The sequence below is a fragment of the Chinchilla lanigera genome, unplaced genomic scaffold, assembly GCF_000276665.1.
Source record: "Chinchilla lanigera isolate Chin_1 unplaced genomic scaffold, ChiLan1.0 scaffold00059, whole genome shotgun sequence".
NCBI lineage: Eukaryota > Metazoa > Chordata > Mammalia > Rodentia > Chinchillidae > Chinchilla > Chinchilla lanigera.
In genome coordinates this window covers 474,517-492,038 of record NW_004955460.1, presented here as the reverse complement: position 1 = coordinate 492,038, position 17,522 = coordinate 474,517, and the positions used below count along the sequence as shown (strand labels likewise).

The 17,522-nt window shown below is 39.4% G+C and overlaps 1 protein-coding gene across 2 annotated transcripts in view; it reads left to right on the top strand.

Annotated features, from left to right (window-relative positions):
* Hecw1 (HECT, C2 and WW domain containing E3 ubiquitin protein ligase 1) overlaps positions 1-17,522 on the top strand; it is a 408,102-nt gene that overhangs the window by 252,868 nt on the left and 137,712 nt on the right. For both annotated transcript variants that reach the window (XM_013521104.1, XM_005397713.2), the window contains exons 6-7: positions 5,004-5,079; positions 12,361-12,530. In XM_013521104.1, coding sequence (XP_013376558.1) covers positions 5,004-5,079; positions 12,361-12,530 — 246 coding nt within the window. The remainder of the gene's footprint in view (positions 1-5,003; positions 5,080-12,360; positions 12,531-17,522) is intronic.

Genomic DNA, 17,522 nt, shown 5'->3' with positions numbered 1-17,522 from the left:
GATGGAGAAAGGAATTAAGGTGTGTTGTGTACATGTGCCAGTTCCCCACAGGGAATGTAAACATGTACTACACATACATACTAAGATATATGTATGACTTTGCCCTTTCAATTCTCAGGCCTCTGTTGAAAAACGTGTAATGAGCTGTCTTACCACCTAGCAGTGATATTATGAGACTCTAACTATGGATACGTACCCAAAGGGACTAGACAAATATTTCTAACATGTGTCTATTTGCTTACTATTTGCTTGTTTGAAGGTATGAAAATTTCAGAGATGGCATCGCAAATAAAACTCAGGCCTTGGATTGGGTTTGATTTTGGGTTTAACATATTTTATTTTCTATTTTTAAAAATTTGTATTAGTACATGTTTGCAGTACATAATAACTGCGTTTATTATGGGGAGTTGGTACATACATATAGCCCATCTTAACTCTTTTTATATTCCCTTACCTTTCCCTCTCTCTGCCTCTCCCTCCGTCTCTTAGTTCCTTTCTTGTTTGCAAAAGATGCGTTTAACGTATTTGAAATTGATACATACTAATTATATGTATTTATGGGGTAAAGAATGACATCAGTATGTGTACAATGTATAGTAATCAGATCAGGGTAACTGGCATATCTGTCACCTCATTTAATCATTTCTTTGTGTTGGAAACATTCAGAATTCTACTAGTTTTATTGAAAGATTCAATTAATTGCTGTCAACCATAGTAATCCTGTGGTGCATTAGAACACTAGAAGTTGTTCCTTCTACCCAGCTACACCCCTGTGCCTGTTACACAGCCTCTTCCCACCCCACCCCTACACCCTTCTAGTTACAGGTAATCACAGAAGCTCCAGCATTTGCCTGAAGGAAGAAAACCCAGAGCTGTGTCATTTGGGAAGGCAGCTCAGAGAGTTCTTCAGAATCTCCTTCTTCAACCTATACAATCCATGCACATTTTACATTTAATTTTATATTTCCTATGTTTCTTTTTAAAATAAAATATTTGCGCAAAATTTTGAATTTTGCACTCGTGGAAGGCATCCTCTGGGTGCAGCTGACCACCTCTGGGAATGAGAGAGGGCCTGTCTGAAAAGTCCTAAGAGGCTGAAAGGTGGAGAAAGTAGAGCAATATGCATATATGTCTGTGTGATTGGACACCACTGGTATTCTTGGAAAGTCTCACCTATCATGCAATGATACTGTGTAAAGGGAAGGTAGACTTTGAAGAATGTAGCAAAGAGCAAAGGCTGAGGGAGCTAAGTCTTCATACTGCTGACACAGAAGTCCCGCACAAGGGTGAGAACAGTGATCTACTGTTTTGCTGAATGGCATTCTTGGGAGTGCGCAACTGGGAGTGTGCGACAGTGGTGTGAACTCATACTTAAAGCTTCCCCCCAAAAGAACAGGAGAATGGGAATGGAAGACATAAATCTAGCTGACTTAACCTCAAAGCCCTTAATGTAACTCCAAGACCCTTGCCAATATCTTACAGAACCTTCTGCACGCTACCTACAGATTCAGTTTGGAATCTGTCACACCGTTTGCCAAGCAGGTTTTGTTGTTGAAACATTTGTGTGCAAAATGTCCACAGAAAAACTACCAGAGCTGCATCTGAGCAGGAGCAGCAACTTACCCACTGCCAAGTGCTTAGAGTAACTAAGACATCATTGGAGAAGCCACAAGGCAAAGGAACTGCATCAGCCCCGGGAAGACAAGGGATCTCTGTGATATACCTGGCTTCAGGTGGTTCCAAGGTGAAACTACTGTGGCTGAGTCTTTGTGTCTTTTTCCCAGTCACCAAACCACAGAGAATCTGTCTGCAAGGAACAGCTCCCTCAACCTCAGATGTGCCTTTGCCACTCATCTCAAGTAGGAAGTCAGGATGTCAAACCTTCCCAAGACTGGACAGTCATTCTTCCTCCTGGAAGATGTTCACCACAGTTCTCTGGCCTTCCTTTTCCTACCATCAGTCTAGGGCTTAGATGGTTTGGTAAAAAGACCAGTCAAAAGAAAGAATTTAGGTGGAATTTTATGGAGTTTTAAATGATATATGTCTCCCCTCCAAGTTCAGCAGTTTCTGAAAAATAGACTGTTTTTTCTACTTATAGTCCTGTTTTTTTAAAAAAAAATTGAGTTAATTTTAATTGACATATAAAAACATAAAACTGTACCTGTTGATGGAGTACCATGTGATGTTCCATTATGTGTTTACGTTATGTAATGTTTAAATCAGGGTAGATATACCTGTATCCTCAAACATTTATCATTATGATAAAAACATGCAAAAATCATTCCTTCCAGCTTTTTGATATACACTACTTTACCATTATTTATAGTCACCATACCAGGCAACAAACAATTACTCTCATCTAACTGTAATTTAGTACTCATGCAATGGCAAGCAGAAACACTGAAAACAACACCCAGGATTTGGAGGCAGATTTATTTACATTGACAGGCACTGATCAGGATCATTCCCAGAATATCAGGCCCTGATTTCTGATGATCTAGGGCTTCTACTGGATAAGCAAGCAGGAAGTGCAGAGGCCAAATGGCTTGTCCATTGGGGATTGGTTTAGACAATGTGCATCACAGTGACCAAGCATGCATCACAGTGACCAGCCATTTCTAAGAGACAGGAGCAACTGGAACTAGAACAGGAACTATTACCTGGGCAACTAACAAATTGAAGTAGACTGGCTGGGGGACGGGCTGTTCTCTGCTACACTTATAGATCAACCTTCGTACACTCCTTGCTCCTGTCTGTTTTTGATGCAATAATGTTGAAAACCCTTCTTTGTAAATACCCTGACTAGCAGAGGAATAATTACATGTAAAGAAACAAAATATGTATGCTTTGTGGTAGTACATACCAGTAATCCCAGCCCTCAGGAGGCTGAGGCAGGAAGATTACCATGAGTTTGAGGACAACCTGGGCTACATAGTGAGTTCAAGGCCAATCTGAAATGACCCTGTTTTAAAAAGTAAAATAAAATAAAATAAATTAAAAAATAAAATCAAAATAGATACCCTTTTAAAAGGAAAGAACAAAAAAAAAAAAAAAGGAAAGAACAAGTGTATAAGTGTACTATCTTTTATTATCGTTATCTATTTAAGCTCACTTTAGCCCGGGATGAAGTATACAGATCAATTCCACACCTTAAAATATATGTATATAATTATAATCTACATACTCTAGACTTCTCATTCTACAAGGCTCTATTAAAATTATAATCTGCATTGTTCTCTCAAAGAATTTACATTCTAAGAAGAAGATGAGCTAGATGTGGGCCTTCTATAGGTAGAACTAGGAACCAGACTTTACTATCCTCATTGGGCACATACGGCTCTGTAAAGGAATATGGCCAGCCTGCCCAAGTGTCCTACCACCTTTGCCCCGACAGAGTTCTGAAAACAAAAAAAAATCCTCAATCTCAAGGAATTTTGAAGCTCTGATTTTGCCCTTCAGGACTGGCTACTTCCAGAATTAAGAGATTGGTTGGCCTGAGGATGGAGCTGCAGCTATTTGTTGACCACTGTTCTGTGTCAGCCAATGAATGGGAAGTACAAATGCAGGCTCTCTGAGGTCGATGCACTTAAGGTTTCAGCACCACAGTGTCCTGATTTACCAATCCCAGCCATGCCTTACTCTGTGTCCACATCAAATGAGACTCTAGGAGACAGAGATCTTTCAGAGGGTTTGACAAGCTCTTACCCTACTTGATGGCAAGCTGCAATCCACATTGGTTCCCATTGCTAAACAGCCCAGCATCCCTGAGATGCAGGTCATCCTTGAGCTTATCAAGTTTGCCCAAAATTGCACCCAAGCTCTCAGGCTCACCAGGGACTGGTTTCAGCAGGAGGAAGTGGTCCAAAAATCCCTTCATATTCCCCTGAGCTGAAGTGATGAGCCCTAATAATAACCATTAAACCCAGAAGCTTGGTAGGAATATCCACTCACAGTACTTAGATCATCCAGAATACTGACAGAAGAAAGAAGGAAGGCTAGGGATATAGCTCAGTAGCATAAGTGCTTGCCTGGCATGCCTGAGGTCATGAGTTTGATTCCCGGTACCAAAAAAAAGAGAAGAAAGAAGGAACAAACCCACAAACACTACAAAAAAGTGGGGGGGGGGGGGTTTTACAACATGTGGCTATTGAGTTTTCCACTTTCCTCCTCTTCAGTGTAGATTATCTTCTAAGAAGTAGACACTTCGTGGTTGTGTTTGATAGTCAGATCTTAAAATTTATTTTCTGCAAACATACATTGCATTCAAAGATAACTAAAAGGACTTATTCTTGGAATAAATACTCAAAGTAACTTCTGAATACAATCTTCCTAAAAGAGAATGGAAGCAAAGATTCCAGCTGTTCTGATTCACCAATTAACACATATTGAGCAATGATCGGCAATCTGGTCTGCAAATACCTGCTACACTGCAGATAGCTTTCATAACAATTATGTTCTGAAATTTCCCAAGAAGACAATTTATTAAATAAGAGAAACTTCTAAGTAGCTTCTTCATGCTATTGTTTATGCTCTTCCCTAAAGGACTGAGTTTCCTAGAAATCCCTAAATAATAATAGTAAGTGGAGAGGCAGTGGTTTAAACACTGCACTTTGCTAAATGGAAATACATTATAATTAAGATAGTAAACATCTATTGACCTATCATTCTACTGCTTTAGGCACTGCCTTAATAAATACTTTTTGCAAATTTGAATCTGAAAAGACATTGTTTGCATAAGTGGTTACAAAAGGCCCATAATATTAGGGTAATTATGTTTCTCTGAAAAGTTCCCCTCACTCCCACTAGCCCATCCTCTTTTCCTGGGAAAGATGCTAGATTACTAGGAGCTTGTTTTAATCAATAGTTGTCCAATGAAATCACAACACTGCTCTCTTCCTTGCCTATGGCTAGAGAAATAACTGTGATTAACGTGTTTGTGTTAGAGTGAGAGTATACATTTCAGTGCTGGTTTCACTTGTCTCCCATTTTCCTTCTTCTTGCAGATTTTTAAAAGCATTGGCTCTGATGAGACCGTCCAAGGGCAAGGAAGTCGGAGACTGATCAGCTTTTCTCTCTCAGGTATGTTGCTCACTTACGGATCTTGTGGAGAGAATAAGAATGTCAACCAAAAATAATAAACCTGTTTCAATTCAAGCCCCAAGTTATTCAGCTTCTCTGTGCCTCAGTTTCTCCCATCTATACAGCAAAAATAAAAACTATCAGCTCTGCTAAGCACAGTGGTGTACATCTGTAATTTCAGCACTCCGGGAGGCTGAAGCATGAGGATTACAAATTCAAGCCTAGCCTCAGCAAGTTATTGAGGCCCTGTCTCAAAATCAAAATGGAAAAAAAAATCTAAAAGGACTGGGTTAGGGCCCAGGGATATAGCTCAGTAGCACAGCACCTGCCTGGTATTCTCAAGGTCTGAGTTTAATTCTCAGTACAAAAATAAATAAATAAATACTAAAAAAGGACTGGGGTTGTAGCTCAGTGCAAAGGCCCTGGATTTAATCTCCAGTACTACAAAAAAAAATTTTTTAAACCTGTTTAGTTCCCCTTGATCTGAGAGGGAATTCAAGTAAACAATCAACATTAAAGTACTTTGACATGATAGGAAGGAAGCTATTCTGCTTTTCCTAAAGACCAAGCAATAGAAAGTGAGAGTTTATACAGGGCAAGATGGGGAGACCCCAGGGAAAGAAGCAGCTACTCAACCCATGTCTAAACAAAACTTCTGGGAGGGTCCAACTGGTAAAACCAATGAATGTTTGACTACTCAAAAAACAAAAAACATGACATTCATGGAAAAAAAAATCAATAGACTCCAAATAAAATCTGTTGATCTAATTAATAGTAGTTTAGTTAATACCTAAAGAACATTAATTTTTAGTTTTGGTGAATAGACAATGATTCTATAATATATTAACAAAGAAGAAAACAAGGTAGAGGCTGTGAGAAAATCCTTGTACCACCTTTGGAACTTTTCTGTATATCTAAAATTCTTTCAAAATTTTAATTTTAAAGGAAGCTTTGAGCTGCTTTAGCTAAAATGATACATGAAGCTCAGGGCTTTGCACACTCCATTCTGCCTAAGTCATCTTCAGGATGAGCTGAGAGCATGAAGCCCAGGTCTCCACTGAACACCGTTTGATACTACAGCCCTAGCTTGTCAAGCCAACCAGTGTGCCCAGCCATGAATGTGAAAAACAGGGGTGATAGGAATGAAATACTGGGCATCTCCGGGGGGTGGACAGACAGCCAATTGGACTTTTCAAGCTGAAGTGAGCCCAGTACAGCACATGTGTACCTAAAGATGTGTAGGCAACATAAGCATGTATCTATCTAGGTTCCATGGACAGACATAGGCAGGGAAGAAGAAAAAGTTCAATAATTTTATATTACTAGTGATATAGGGGAAAGAAACTCCCAACCCACTAGATGTCCAGTATGAGTTCATGTTCTCTAAAATCAAAGAATGAATTTTAGGAATGATGAGAGTTAAGAGCAGAATATATTTATTGGGGAGAAGAAAGCTTCTGTCTGAGAGAAAGAGACAGAAAGGGTCCTGAACGGGTTGCCAAGGAACCTGACTTTTCTAGGCATTTTTATAGAGCAAATCCATGACATGAAGCAGGTCCAAGGTGGGAAAGTCTGGAAACTGGAAGGTGGGCATGAGTTGGGACAAAACTATGGTCAAACAATAAGATTACAAGTATTATTGCTCAGGGAAAACTGATTAAAATTGGATCAAATAGGGAAGCAAGTCACATAGCAAGGGGGCATGAATACAGAACCAGGGGCCTTTCCTGCAGGGAGTTGAGTTAGTGACTCTTTCTAGGTTTCTTAAGGTGATAGAGACCTGTTTAGAATATCAGTCCCTGATTTTTATCCTCAGGGAAGTATGTGGGTGCATTTGTTATATTTTGTCTTGAGGTCTGGCCCACAGTGGAGGAGGTGCCTGTCTCTCCCACATTTGCAAGGTCTGTCATCTTCTGCACTGGCTCCTCCAAGGGTCTAGCACTGTTTGACTGCCTATAATATTTCTATCTAACTTAGCTGCCTACAACATTCCCCCCTCTGAAGAAGTACCCAAAACTGCTGTTTAAGGAATAATAAATGATGACTGATCTGGCTTCTTCAGGCCAAAAGTGGTCATAGTTGTTGATCTGCAGTCAGAGATACTCTCCAGAGGATCTATCTGAAGGCCCTTGATAGATACCAGGCATTTTCACCTTGGGGAGGTGTATAGCTTTTAAATCTGGAGGAAACAAAACCAAAGAAACAATTAAGTATGCATAGGCCAAATAATAGTATAAACAGGATAACTGTGAATACAGTCAACAAAGATTTCCACAAGAAGAGCCAGTAATGGCTTCCCATAAAGAGGATAAGGATAAGGTCTAGGGAATTTGAGTGTGACATTTCATTGATGAGTCATCTACTATCTTGAACAGATATGGAAATATTAGAAGGATCAGGAATATACACACAACAGTTAGTTTGTACAATTTCTCGAGTATACCCCTGTGTTGCTGTTAGAATGTCTAATGCCATCTGATTTTGAGGATAGCTTGTCTCATTAATTTTACTTCTTCATTTAGGAGTGAGAAACCAACTGCGATGTCATTTAAGGCTCACTGTGTATAGTTAGTTAAGGCCTTAATATGTGTCACGTAACCCTCTCTCTAGACAAGATCTGGTAGACCCCTGGTAAAAGGAATTTAAAAGGAATCTGGTATATTCGTTACTGGTTTTATCTGTATGATTACTTGGGGTTTGGCATCCTCTAGGCAAGACAAAATTTTCCAAAAAATTAGAGCATGTATAATCAAAGCTTGTGCATTAGAGCTGACAGGTAACTTTAGAAACTGTTTTCAAGGGATAGTTGTAACACACTGGCTCTTAGACCCCTTTATTGATGGAGTCTTATATTTTGTCATAAGTCCCTCTAGCTTTAGTTATAATTATCTCTAAATTTTTGATGACTTATGAAAACCAGAGTAACACATTTTTTGATCAATGAAAAACTAAGTTTTTGTACATGAACAACAATATGTATTATATTTGTAAAAACAGTTATCCTAGTTACAGTTTAAGTGAGATATTTTTCCTAGTGACTGCTTTTATTGAGATATGATGACTGGAATGAAGGCCAGTGTTGGAGAAGAACAAAGAGACCTGTGCCAATGTCTAGCAGTAGGTTGATTTCTTTTCCCTGTATAGTCATGATTCCTCAGGGGCCTTCCCTACAGATGACAGGTACAGATGACAGTCCAGCCAGAGAGAGGAGGCACAATGCCCTGGGGCTCTTAAGTCTTGTTAGACCAACTGGTAGGATGGATCTAAACTCTGGGGCCTTCACCTCAGAGGGCAGTCTGACCTCCAGTGGCCACCTTTGCAATAGGGCATGGTTTGAGGCGCCTCTTAAGGCAGTCTCTTGTAAGGTGGCCCAGCTTTCTACAGTAGTAACAGCTGAGCCTAGTCCTTGAGCTTTTCTTGGAGCCCCAAGAATCAGACTTAGAGTCTGTTCTTTTTGAGGTGACAACAAAGGCAGCTACTTTTTGATCTGTCCTAGGGCCTAGCCCTATCTGACTGCCTATGATATTTCTATCTGACTTAGCTGCCTACAACACTAGGGTAAAAGCTACAAATCTGTGATTTTCCATTTGTATATTTGTACTGAAATGCTTAAGAGATAACAGTCATTTGTACTCTTGGGGAAAACAGGATACCAGACTTTTTCAGAGGGTGTAAAGAACCAAAAGTGCACTCCAGTAAGATGGAGAAAGGTTTTATTTGGCCAGCCTGGTTCAGAGAGGCTCACGCCTCATAATTTCTGAGCCCCGAAGATAATGTCACAAAGGTCTTTATTAAATTTGTGGCAGGAAAACAAACCCCCTCCAAAAAAGGCAGTTATTCAAAAATGACAGATCTTGATAACCCTAACCATTAGGCCTATCTCACTAGAGAATCTAACCTAAAATGAGGGAGGGTAGGCTCACTAACATATCAAAGTGTGGCTCAGGCTGAAAGAAAACTTTGAAAAATTCCCTATTAACATATCAAAGTGTGGCCCAGGCTGGAGGAGGGAGTGCACTCCGCAGAGACAGAAGATCCACCAATTTTTTCTTCAGTACCGGTCTTCAAAAGCAATAAGAACTAGTAATACTACATGACCACGGGCCAGAAACCAAGAAGAATTGTCACTAACCAAGCACCAATGATGTCCTGAAACCCAAGAGTGATATCACATAGCAGGGCAACAGGACAGAGCTAGGGAAGGGACCCAGTCTCTGTTTCTTGCTCTCAATTTTGCCTCTTCCATGGAGTCCTGGGATCATAGACCTACCAAAGGAAAGGAAAGTTCCTCCACCTCAAATGGCTCATAAAGTTACTTGGTAAAGTGATAGGCATTGGCTCATCTCCTGGAATCCTCCACTTATTCCAAGACAATTGCTGGCAATGAATTAGGGCTGGGACATGAAGTCAGTGACAGGAAGAAGTCTGAAATGCTCATAGATACACAATATTCAGCAGCTACATATATCAGTGTGTGTCTAGTTTATTATGCCTGTCTAGGAAAAAAAGTATATGTACTGCTGAAAGTATCAAAATAAATTCCATGCCTCCAAGAAAGACAAGATCAAAAGATTAGCTAATCCATAACTAAGCAAATCCCATCAAGCATCATAAAGTTTACAAGACTGTGGTCAGCTCTAAGTATAAAAGCAGGAATAAGGATTCCAAACAGCTGGACAGCAAAACTAAAGATGGACAAGCATCAAGGCTGAAAGACCCTTTCATGCATGAATAATAGAAAATTGGACTTGAAGATTATGTGGAGAAAGAATGTGTAAATTGAGGAATATACACATAAGATAAAAAAAGTTTTCTTGTTGGCAAGTATGCACTAAAAAGAAACCAAGTGTTTATCACTCACCAGCTTGTACCATCAATAAAATAAAAAGAAGTGGGGAGCATATTAAATAAGAGATCAAAATGAGAAAGATGGTAAGAGAGTTCTTCAAAGCTGGAAGAAATAAAAACTTAGAAAGCCAAGTGTGTTTGTTTCCTACTGCGACTATAACAAATGACCACAGCAGTGGTTTAAACCAACACCATTGTATTCTCCTTGTCTGAAGGTCAGAATTCCAGAATGAATCTTGATAACTGCTTCTATGGGCTCCATGCAAATACATCCCTTGCCTCTTTCAGCTTTTAGAAGCTGCCAGCATTCTTTAGCTCATGACTGCACCGCTCTATCTGCCATCATCTATCTGTCCTTCTCTTTGCTTTGATTTCCTGCTCCCTTCTTCAAAGGGCCCTCCTGATTACATTGAACCCACCTGGATAGTTCAAGCTAATCTCCCCATTCCAAGACCCTTAATCACATCTGAAAATTCCTTTTACCAGGAAAGGTAACATAGTCACAAGCCCCAGGCATTAGGGCATGAACATCTTTGTGGAGTCTTTTTTCTGTCCACCACAGTCAAGGAAAGGTTTACAATGAATTCAAAAAAGTGCAAACACAGAATTAAAATTGAGCTCTTAGAAGCAGGATGAAGCACAATCTACTCAAATTTGGAATCAGTGATATGGCCAACTAATTTAAAAGTCACTCCTAGCATGCATAAGTGAAGGCAATACATGAGAAGCTTAGGAAGAGGAAAAGAGGGATGACACAGATAGAGTCAACATAGAATCATGGTTTTTGATAAAGAAATCAAGATAAATGGGACAGAAACAATAATAGAAGACAGTTTTTCCTGAGCCAAAGATAATGATGAGTCCTTACATCAGGAGATCATCAGGTGCTAAAAAGAAAAAAATAAATGTATATAAAGAGACCAGTGCTCAACAAATCTCAATTTTTAAAAAACATTCTCAGATACAGCCAGAGTAGACATCTAGGCTGAAGGATGTGCTTAATTCCCCCAGCACAAGCTGTGACACCGTGTGTGAAATGCTATCTTCCAGAAAAGCTTATCAGAGTCTCCATGCCTATGATTGCTACTAGGAAGGATATACAGGTTATGTGGGTGGGTACCATATGTGAGGTATAACAAATTCCAGAGTCCCAGGAGAAAAACAGCATCCATGATAAACCATAATAAAGTTTACAGGAACAGCCACTCTTATCAGTTCTAGGGAGGTGGGAACCTCTTGAAATCCACATTCCCAGACCCTAGCTGAAAGCCCACCATATAAACAAGCAAGCAGTCTCAGGCTGCTATTGTTAACTTCCTTCCACAAGCCTCCTAAGAGTATGGCCTGAGTTTTATACATTGCTGTGGTGCTTGATCCTTCTGCTTTTTCCCCTCTTGTGGCAGTATATCATAATGTAAGATAGTAAGAATAATTTCATTATGGGGATACTATTGGGTCAACTCAAAATAACTTTTAAGTAAATGCACATGTAAACATTGATTTCCCCCCCCCCATTGGTGAAAAATTATTTGAATGTCTTACAATTTACACCATGGTTGAGAATCACTGACTCAGTGTATCTTCCTTCACCTTAGTTTATTTTACTTGTATATAAAAGTGAATAATTCTGTTTAGAAGATACTTCGAAAATAGGAAAGTTTTAATAATTATATCCTTGACAATATCATAAACATATTTTTAATAAATACAGTGTTTTAAATGATCATAGAAGAACTAACAATCATTATCACTTGTTGAATATCTGTGTGTGTGTGTGTGTGTGTGTGTGTGTTTCTCTCTCTCCCTCATGAAGTTGTATAAGACCAAACATCTCCAATTAAATGAAACAGTTCAAACATTGATGTCCTGCACTTCCTGACAGCATGGATTCTCAAAGCTGTCCTCACTGATAGGGACCAAGCTCTGTGAAGGACTTTTTTTCTTTCCATCACTTCCACGCTCTTTGCTCTTTTAACCCTCTCCTTTCTCTTTATTTCTCCCTAGTCAGTGAAGTACATATTTATTGTGAAGCTCCAGCCCTTTTTTGCTTATGTCTCTACTTTATAGAGGAGATTTATACCTCAGATCTATCCAATTTCCTAAGTTGGGTTTCCTTCTTCTGTGCCCACCACCTTCCTCATGACTCTGAGCTCCTCACCCCAACTACTTTGTGCTCTTCCTGAGAAGCAGCAGAAATCCAGCCCAGTAAGGGCCAATAGTCCTCTCAATGGTCCAAAATGTAATGACCACAGTACCAGTTAGACTGATTTATTACAAAAATTTCTCACCAAAATACAATGTACTATGTGCCAGTAAGTGTTCCATATTGCACACATACTGGTATATTTTCAATGAAGCTGAAACTTATACAAGGCCTAATGTGATGTTTAGCCTTCTAAAACATACTTAAATAAAAATATCCTTTACTCATAGATTTCCAGGCCATGGGGTTGAAGAAAGGGATGTTTTTCAACCCAGACCCATATCTGAAGATTTCCATCCAGCCCGGGAAGCACAGCATCTTCCCAGCCCTTCCTCACCATGGGCAGGAGAGGAGATCCAAGATCATAGGCAACACCGTGAACCCCATCTGGCAGGCTGAGGTGAGTGCTGGGGCCCTGGAAAGAAGCCCGAGGGACAACACGAAAGAACCAACACTTACCCATCCTTGTGTCTCTGTCATGGAGCCCCAGGCTCTAAGGCTGTTGCTCTTTAGAGCTGTGTTCTTGCGAGGTTGCTGCTTTGCAGTTCTGAGGGATCAGGACTCACTTCTTGTGGACAACACTAGGAAACTCCCTTGCAGCTACTTTGAGGAGACACTTTGCTCTGCAGGCAGGATGAGAAGCATTGTGATCTGAGCATTCCAGTTCCTCCACAGTTCTTCCCATGCTCATGGTCCTCAAGCAAGAGTACCAAATTATAAATATGGCTCTGTGTCCCAGGTCTAGAGATTCTAGAAGCATCAGCTTCCTGGAGCTGGTAAGCCAATAAACCCTAGAGTAATCCTTATTGGGTTGCACATTGCTTGGTTTCCATAGACAAGAAGGCTGGCCATTTATCTTATCTTTTTACAGGGCCCAGCAGCTTGTTAGTCTTCCGTAGGTTGTTTGGATTAGTGAAAGCCCTTCTCCACTCCTGAATGTGTCTCCTCTGCCTGCTGAGTTAGGAAGTGTTCTTCAACAAGGCACCACATCAGGCTCAACCTCAGTGCTCTTCTAGAGAACATGCAGAAAGTTGTCACAACCCATGTGGCTGCTCCTCCCATGGGCTTAATTTGAAGACACAACCTGCTGGAGGGGCCGGGAGGCTGAGGGCATGAGAGCAGATACAAGGTTTAAAAATACAAGATTGTAGTCACACAACTCTGGATTCAAATTCCAACTAACCAGAAAATAGGTTTTGCAAATTAAAGAGGTGTGTTATCCTGGATTAGAGCTTCAGATTATCTTTATCTGCCAAATCTGGTTGGAGATGTGCTCCCACTCAACACACTGGGTTTAGACAGTACTCCTTTTATGATTCAGAAAAGACCATCTCTGGGCTATTTGGGAGCAGAGCCACTTCATTTTTTCTTGATTACACCACCTCCTTCTTAAGCTTAATTACCCCCCTCATGGGCTTCACAGAAGAGTTCTAGGAGAGCTTTGAGGTGGACAGAGGAGAATTAATTCATTAAAACTTCCTACCAGCTATGATCATTAACAGTTTACAAGCATGAATAATATTGCGAGCATGAAATAATGAATTTTTCTAGCATAAAGTAATGAATTTTAAAATCATTTCACCTTCACTACTGGAGAGATAAATACAAGATGCTATAGAAACTTAGAGTATTTGTAAAAATAAACAAAAACTGAGCAACTTATTTTAAAACATTTAGTCATAAAGGTATTATAAGTCTTAGAAAACATGCATGAAATCTACACATTCACAATGTGTTTTGCTAAAAACATTGATTAGAATCCACTTCTAGCATCCTTGGTTATTTCTGCATCCTTGGTTAAGATTGACTTTTGCCTTGACAGAATTCTGACAAACATTTTGTCCTCTCATGTCCTTGTCCATTGCATCCAGAGTGCTATAGTCAAAGTGATGGTTCTGACATCACATTTCTCTCAGATAAGGCTGTGATTGAGAGTAATTGTTTTCTTAAACTAAATACCTAGTGAGTAGCTGAACTAGGATTTGAACCAAGTTTAGTGTGACTACCAAGCTTAATTTTCAGCACCTAAATTGTACTATAGTTCTTAGCAAAAGTCAAAAACATGGAGACTTCCTAGTGGATGTGCAGGTAGACTTGGTCTTGACGGGGGACACTTTCAGGGCGATAAGAGGAATATCAGACAGAAGAAACCACATATGCAAAGGTACTGGGACATCTCACAAATGAGATCATGGGACTGGAGCTCGTGAATGCAGGGGCAAGTGATGGCAGCTGGGCTGGGTTTACTGCAACTGTATGTTCACCTGGCTCCCTCATTTTGTATGTGAAAAAGCTCATGTTGGCTCCAGGCCTCACGCTGCACTTTGGGACAGGCAATGATTCCCTGCTCCTACAGCATTCACACAAGTCTTTAAGTTTCTCTGCAAAAAGGTTAAATGGGACCCAAACTGCCCTACTTTCTGTTTACCAACTAACCTACAAAGGACATTCATTGAGAAAACACTAAAGTCACCTATAAAGGAAAAATATTCTTTGCCATGTACTTTAAATGCCTAATTTATTTCAATAGTTAATGTGGCATTAGTCTTATGTGATTTTTTTAAAAAATGGATGTAAGCTCCAGTCTGCAACATATTTTTTGCTGGTTAAAACAAGTTCAATCTTAGAAAAATTAGAGGTCTTATCAGAGTTTTAAAATGAGAAGAAAGATTAGGAGAAATAATAATAATTGTAATGCACATACACAAGCTAAAATAAAGAAGTGGCTTCCGTGTTATTTGATCAATCTCCTCTTCTTCATTATTACTGTAATTAGAAACTATTTTTACCCAGGGAACAGTCCCGTTGATTTTCAGGTCTGTTTACTCTCCTGGATGGATATAATGAGCACTTATAAGATTATAGTTACACAAAGAAGTTAAACAGAAACAGCAGCAACTAAAGAGGCTTGCCTTCTACGTTTGGAGCACCCCTGTAGAGAGTACTTTTAGACCTCAGAATAAAACAAGGAACTCCTAAAAACAGATTCTTAGAAATATCAAGTGGATTAAGCTAATACTAAAGTCTAGGCTGGAGCCATGGTGTTTGTTAATCTCCCCCCTCATTCTCTCACCCTCTGCCTTCCAAAGATAGGTACCTAGAGCTTCAGGCATTCATAAATGTTGGTGCACACCTGTAATTCAAGCACACTGGGAGGCTTAGACCGGAAAATTGTTAAGTTCAAGCCTAGGCTGAGCAATTTAGTCTCAAAATAAAAAAAAAAAATTATAAACGGGGCTAGATACGTAGCTCATTGTGAAGGTCATGATTCAGTCCTCATTACAGAGGGAAATAAAATGATTAGATAGATAAGACCTTGCTCATGGAGTTTATATTTTAATGAGAGAAAACAAAAATAAGACAAAAAAGAATGAACAATATTACTTCACTGGAAAATAAGTCATGTGAAGGAAATGTCACATTTTTTAATGAGATGCATGGTAGAGAAGGGCTTGGTACAGAGCAGTAGTCTCCCAGGCTTCCCTGAGCTGCTCACATGAACTGACAGCCACACATGCAAAGACTGGGTAGAAATGAGCAGCAGCAGTAAGGGCTGAGGGCCATGAGTTTGGAGCCCTTTAGCAAGTAGGAAGGTCATTGTGGCTGGAGAACAGGGAGTGTGAGAAGGGCTGGCTGAGTCGCAGAGACCCAGGGGCCCGCACCTGGTCAGCCATGCACACCAGGTGGGATTTAATTCTAAGTGTGATAAGAAGCAGTAAGTATTTCTAATAGGGAAGCATCATGTTCTGGTCAAAAGTTTATAAAATCCTTTGTACTGCTCTGAGTGAATTGGCTTTTAGCAAACCAAGAAAGGAAGCAGAAGCAGCCAAGCTCAAAGGCAGGAGGATCACTGCAAGTTTAAAGCCAGCCTGAGCTACATAGCGAACCCTTGTCTCAAAAAAACAAACAAACAAAAAAGAACAATGGAAGCAAAAGTTTCTACTTCTGGCTGGAAGGGAGAGCACTGCAGGATACCTTCGCTCAAAAGCAGCTGCTAAAGATGAACAGAAGATCATGACAAAGCATATGTGAAGACCCAGAATACAGCACTCAGAACTCATGGGGTCCAGATCCTAAAAGGAAAGGAATTTCAGGTGAGCCAACTGCTTGCAGCTGCTTCTTGCAAGAGGACTAAAAAGGTAGGCAAAAGTCAACTGGGGATCAAAACGTGGTTAGCTAAAGAAGATACAGAAGCAGAAGTTCTGAATTCTCCCAGGGGACATAACCTAGCAAGACCCCAGGCTCTCAGCAGCACTCCTGGCTAGCTACAGTGAAAGGAAAACCTATAGCAAAACAACTCCAAGACAACCCAGACTACTCAGTTAGGCCCTGATTAAAATTATCTGACTCCAGCCACAATAGTCTCCTGGATGGCTTACTACCTGGATTATCAGAGATAGATTTTAAATACTGTTATACATTTTGTAATCTTTTTTCAGTAGTTGACTCCCATTTATTAAGGCAGAAGAATCCATATTTTGCAAATTAAATGCAAGTGAAATGAGAAATTTATACTATAGACTATGAAAATCTGGGAACTTTTGCAAAGATGTGTCTCTAGTCTGTTTGCAAGTAAGAGGACTACTTCAAACATTTTTATGAGGTTAATGTATTTTCTTTGGTTTTTAAAAAATTAATTAAATTTATTAGTACATTTTACCTATAAATAATCATCACACTCATATAGGGAATTTGCACCTGTATGTGATATATCTTGATTCTTCTTTTTCCCCATTCCCCTACACTCCCTTCAACTTCTCTTCCCCTCCCTATTTATAAAGCTTAATTTCCATTTTTTTCCTTCTTTTCTCCAAAGGAAGGGAAAAGAAAAAATTAACCTTTTTAATCTTGAGAAGATAAACATAAACAACAAAAAGATAACTTTAAAATGCCCAACTCTCTTGAAAAAGAAGCAAAAACCTCCTCTCAAAACTCTATAAGTCAATAAAGAAATCATAATAAAATCTAAAACAATTTTTGAAATAAATAATAGTGGATATATGACATATCTAACTTTGTAGAATGCCACTAAGTTAGAACAGAAAGACTAAAAATCCTGAGTTTCCATAAAAATAAGTTATAAAATTTACAGCAAACCAAGCAGAAAGCAAGTAGAAGGGAGTAGACTGCAGAAGATAAATACAGGGAAATCAGTGCACCATAAAGGAAATTCAAAGTATTGAGAATTAAAGATAAAAATGTTATAATTTAATATATATTAAAAATATAATCAGAGAATATTGTGAACACATTTATGCCAAAAAATTAGATGAAGTACATGAAATGGAAAACTCCCAGAACAACACATCTTATTAAACTGACACAAAAGTAAATGGAAATGCTGAGTAGTCCTGTGTCAAAAAAAAATTGAATATATAATTTAAAACCTTTC